Consider the following 4,947-nt stretch of genomic DNA (forward strand, 5'->3'; position numbering starts at 1 on the left):
GCACATGCTCAGTTGGTTGTTTTTCCAGTTGGTGCCGTCCTCTGCTCGAGTCAATCGCATTTGGCGAACCGTTCGAGATCGAAAGCTAGATGGGGGAGGGGGGCTGCATCTGATCCTTCACGGGCTTTGGGTTCGTTGGATTTTGCCGAATGCAGGAACACACAGACATGGTCGGACAAAGCCCCAGAGGCTCGTTGGCGAGAGCCAAATCTCGCAGCCGGTTGGCGCAAGATGACCGGCACTTCGACTCTGGCCATGGGCAGAACGCAAAGGGAAAGGACTTTCGCTCGAATCAATTTTTTTGATGCGTGCTCTGAAGCCTCCATCTCAGCATGGCCTGTTGGGCGTGCTTGGTGCGAGAAACATCTGCGGGGTTTGACGAGACGTTCGTCGCCCAACTGCACATCTTCCCACCCGAGGAAAATGCCGTGAGTGAGTCAAGAAGAGGTCCCGACGGATGACAGCATGACTGGGAAATGGTGGCACAGGACAAGATGTCGGTAGGGCTGCTCACAACCGGTGCGATGTCCCGCTTCTCCGACGGCTCATCGTCGGACAGGCACCACCATGATTTGAATATTGCATGTCCACTTGTCAAGGCCGCCGAGGTAGGTACCTGAACCGCTCGGACGGCATCGACCCGGCGTGGTTCTTTGGCTTCCATTGACAGTTGCTGCTTGAAGTCGACGCATCCATCGCAACCTTCACAGCCCTGCCAAGACGGATCTTACCGGCTTTCGGCCACACCACAGAGCCAAGGAAATGCTGACATTCGTGGCCTACCGCCAAGGGGTTCAGCCAGTATGACGGCCAATTGCGAGATGGTATCACGCTCAAGACCTGCCACTCGCGAGCACCGCCGCACCTTGGCTATTGGCGACGAACCGAACATGGACAGCTGCGTCGTCATCTCGTCAGTCAGCGCACAAGTGTCGCTGTGCCACCATGCCCGCTCATCATGTCAGGCCCCAACGCACTGCTACTGGGAAGGACACAATCCACCACAATCATCTCGCAGAACGCATTCAGTTATTCAAACGGAAAGAGAACAATCAACATGGCCATCGGACCCATCAAAGCATACTTTCTAGCCGTGATCGGCATGACCCTCTCCAACATGGCCGAGACGTTGGAGCCCGCCTGCGGTGCCTGTCTCGGTGTCGCAGCCGCCGAGGCCCGAGTCCCGAGCATGAACCAGATGCCCATCAAGGGCGACGCCGCGCATCAGCAAGACGAAGCTGAAGAGCCGATGCACAAGCCTCGCGACGACCACCAGCAGCAGCCTCTGTACACAACAGAAAACGCCGGCCGGCGAGCGGGAGCCGGCCGACAAGACCGTCGGTCGCGGCAGCATGCATCACCTCCGCATGAGGGCCGAAAAGGTGGCCTGCGAGGCCGAGTCGCAGTGGGCTCGGCTGCTGCGCGATGTGTGCTCTTCTGCTCCGCGATCTGTCGAGCATGTTCTGCCCTCTCCTGCCCTCCAAGGCTTTTGTGTGGACGATCGGAATACTCTACCTCATCGCGCGAACGCCCGAGGCCATCGTCATGTTTCTGTCGTACCTAGCCGTCGTCATCGTCGAGCGACGGTTGCTGTTCGACTTTCAGGGACGCTACCTGGGTATGGAGCAGCGCACCGGCGGGCGAAGGTTGTCTTGGATCTGCAGAATAGAATGGAGACGGCGGAGAAGGAGGCAAAGGAGAGCCAGGAGAAAGATCAGGGTCTTGGAGATGAAGCTGGATCGATTGTATGCGAGGGACCCAGCCAGCAAGGCAGCACTCAGTGGGCTGTGACGGCAAGGCGCAGGCAGCAACAGGATACCAAATACAATAATGAAGCCTCCGACGGTTTCCTTTTATTGATAATAGACTTCGAGATGTGATGAAAGTGCAGCAAGGTGTTGAAGATGGCCGTGTGCAGAGGAACGTCATATCATCCCGATGAAGTGAGTGTGTTTGGCTTAGTCATCTCGACACTGCCTGGGCTCACCTCCGAGGCCCAGCGCCGTCATTCGCGATCGACGATCGCTGGCAACACCAGATTGCAAGCTCTCACACACACACGGACACGCGACACCAATGACTTGCCCACGATAACAGGAGGAGGATTGACGGGACCACCGCAAATCGGCACCTAGAAACCGCCCAAGATGCGGGAGTTTATGGACTACGTGCGCGGTGCGTTCTACGAGGCGACAGGCTGGAATCGAGAGAGCTCCTACTCGTCTCTGAACTCGACCGCTGACGGTATGAACCCCTCCTCTCTCCCCCCCTTTTGGGGATCATGTCACGGCTGACAGGGCCTTGTCTGCAGCTCTCCTTAATTTTGAGACGCCTCTCGGCCTCCGATTGACCCTCTCCTCCCTCGCGTCGCCCAACTTTGCCACGTCCTACCAGCTAGGCTCGGTCGGTGTCGTCGACGGCTCCATCTCCTATCTCTACTCCTCGGTGCCCCTCCGTGCCTACCTCACCCCGCAGTCCGAACGCCTCCCCCTCTCGACCCTCTTCCAGTCCTACAAGCCGCTGCCGGCGCTCCCGCAGCGCGTCAGCCTCGACGACCTCGAGCCCTTTGACCTGACGAGCCCCGCCGCCGCCTCTCTCTACTATGGCCGGCTCTACCTGCCGCAGTCTCTCCTCGAGGCCCTCGTCATCAAGCGCATCTCGCCCGCGCTGCAGCTCCAGCTGAGCGCCGTCTCGGGCCACTACCTGCGCAGCGGAGGCACGCTGCTCGGCCTGGCGCACTACGACGTCGGCCGGTACGCCGTCGAGGGCCTCGCCTCCTCCGACGGCGGCCTTCTCGGCCTACGCGGCATCTACAATTTTGGCGGCGATGCCGAAGAGACGGATGACAACGGGCACTTCCACGCAGTCACAAGCACAAACACGCAAGCGACCGGCGGCAGCAGCAGCAGCAAGGATGACGCGGCGCGCGAGCGCATCTACGGACGCTTCAGCACGGGAGGCGAGATCTACTATGGCACGCTCAACAAGTCGGGCGGCATGTCGGTCGGGGCGCGGTTCGCGACGCTGCCGTCGCACCAGGGCACGCCGCTGACGACGACGCTGACGATCAACCCGCTCATGGGCAACATCAGCGCGACGTACGCCGTCATGGCGGGGCGGCACTGCAGCGTGGCGACGCGGTTCGGGTTCAACGTGTACAGCTACGAGAGCGACTGGGCCGTCGGCCTCGAGCTGTGGCGCAAGCGCGTGGTGCGCGCCGCCATGGACCCAGCGCTGTCGGCCGAGCGCCTCGTCCGCGAGAGGAGCTTCCGGGCCAAGATGGAGTGGAGGGCGGACGACCCGCTCCTGCCGCCCGAGACGGTGCTCGTGCCCGTCGCCAAGCCCACGAGGGACGGACCGAGGGAGAGGAGTTTCGAGGCCAAGCTCGCGTGGCGGCTTGACGACGACAACGACGATGACAACGATGGCAGCAAATGGGGCACAAAGACGCCCCCACAGGATGACGAGTACACGGGGGTCATCAAGGCGCGACTCGACCAGAACCTGAGGATAGGCATCCTCTGGGAGGGGCGGGCCAAGTCGCTGCTGTTCAGCCTGGGCAGCGGCATCGACCTGCGGAGCCTGGACTCGCCGTTCCGCACGGTGGGGGCCGAGATTCAGTTCTCGTCATGAGGGCTAGTGTGCATGCCGCCCGCATGGCATAGCAGGCCATGCGGGCCGGAACTATTCCCGGACGAGAGAGTCTGAAGAAGGAGAAGCAGAAGCAGAAGAAGAAGAAGAAGAAGAAGAAGAAGAAGAAGAAGAAGAAATAGGAGAAGAACAAGCATGGGACAGCATCTAGACGGCGCCAGGGTGTCTCTCTTTTGGTCGGACGGGAGGCTGCCTCGGCTGTACAGTACCACGATGTTACGACGCATAATCTGCTCAAATGGAACATCTCGGCGTGTCTCACACGTGCCTGGTGATAGAATCGGGTGAGGGAGAGACAGGAGAGCAGGCCATGGGCCTGTGAAAAGTCGCTGAACAAAGCTGACATGGCCGAAAACCGCTTGGCGTGTCTAGTTTGAACGACTAGGCGCCTTCGAATGAGCTGTTAATACACACATTAAAAAGTCAAACAGTACTGTCATCCGCACTAGCAAGACAAGATACCTAGATAGTGGGCAACGGGCTGGTATGCTACGCTCTCTGCTGCTCGTGGGGGTTCCACTGGGAACCTGGATGGCCAGCGACGCGTACCATGTACCATGTACTACTGTAGAGCAGAGCAGAGCAGAGTAGAGGCCAGCAAACCAGCCAAATCACTCGTCGGATGGTGCCGCTTTGCCGGGTCCTCTGCCCTACAGTCTCCCCTCACACAAGTGCCACCCTGAAGTCTTGGTATTTTCCGTTTCGAGGTGCACCTGCTTGGCGCGACCAGAAAGGGCAATTGACTGTGCATGCCACTTGAACGACACACAAGATCGTCCCTCGACGGGCACGGCTCCGACAAGCACGGCTGAGACGAGCATGATAACAAGCAGTGAGTCGCCAGGCGCACCGCTGTGAACTAAAACAAGCTTATCTTAGCCAACGTAAGCGACCGAACCTAGTTCACCCCCCAAGGTCCAACACGACCAATTCGCGCATACTGGACATGCTGGACACGCTGGACACGCTGCGCGAACGGCGCTACACAGGTCCTACAGGGGCCCCTTCAGGCTTCGGGGCCTCGCGCTAGACCCAGCCTGCGTCCACCACCTGTGCCGTGAAGCCGAGTCGCCAGTGCCGGACGCCCCGACCACCCTACTCATTCTTTCGATCCAGAGAGAGAAAAGCGGCGACGAATTGAAAGAACGGCACCGCCTAGCCGTTCTGGCCATCCGGGTTCTCACCAGCTCCAAGCCGCATGGGAGTACAAGAGTTGCCGCCCCGGTGCCAAGTTGACGGGTCTTGGCATTGGCAAGGCTGATAGACATCAATTGACGACTCCATCGATCAGTCGGA

General features: G+C 59.7%; 2 protein-coding genes across 2 annotated transcripts; both read left to right on the forward strand.

Moving 5' to 3' along the window:
* Positions 1-332: 332 nt before the first annotated feature.
* VDBG_00445 (predicted protein) lies at positions 333-1,564 on the forward strand (the record flags this gene model as incomplete). Its single annotated transcript, XM_003008718.1, has 3 exons — positions 333-428; positions 489-608; positions 899-1,564. The coding sequence occupies 3 exons, from the start codon at positions 333-335 to the stop codon at positions 1,562-1,564; spliced, it is 882 nt and encodes a 293-aa protein (XP_003008764.1).
* A 595-nt stretch (positions 1,565-2,159) lies between these two features.
* VDBG_00446 (mitochondrial inheritance component MDM10) lies at positions 2,160-3,633 on the forward strand (the record flags this gene model as incomplete). Its single annotated transcript, XM_003008719.1, has 2 exons — positions 2,160-2,244; positions 2,312-3,633. 2 exons carry the CDS (start codon positions 2,160-2,162, stop codon positions 3,631-3,633), a joined length of 1,407 nt encoding a protein of 468 aa, XP_003008765.1.
* Between the last annotated feature and the right edge of the window lie 1,314 nt (positions 3,634-4,947).

The sequence above is a fragment of the Verticillium alfalfae genome, genomic scaffold, assembly GCF_000150825.1.
Source record: "Verticillium alfalfae VaMs.102 supercont1.1 genomic scaffold, whole genome shotgun sequence".
Classification (NCBI taxonomy): domain Eukaryota; kingdom Fungi; phylum Ascomycota; class Sordariomycetes; order Glomerellales; family Plectosphaerellaceae; genus Verticillium; species Verticillium alfalfae.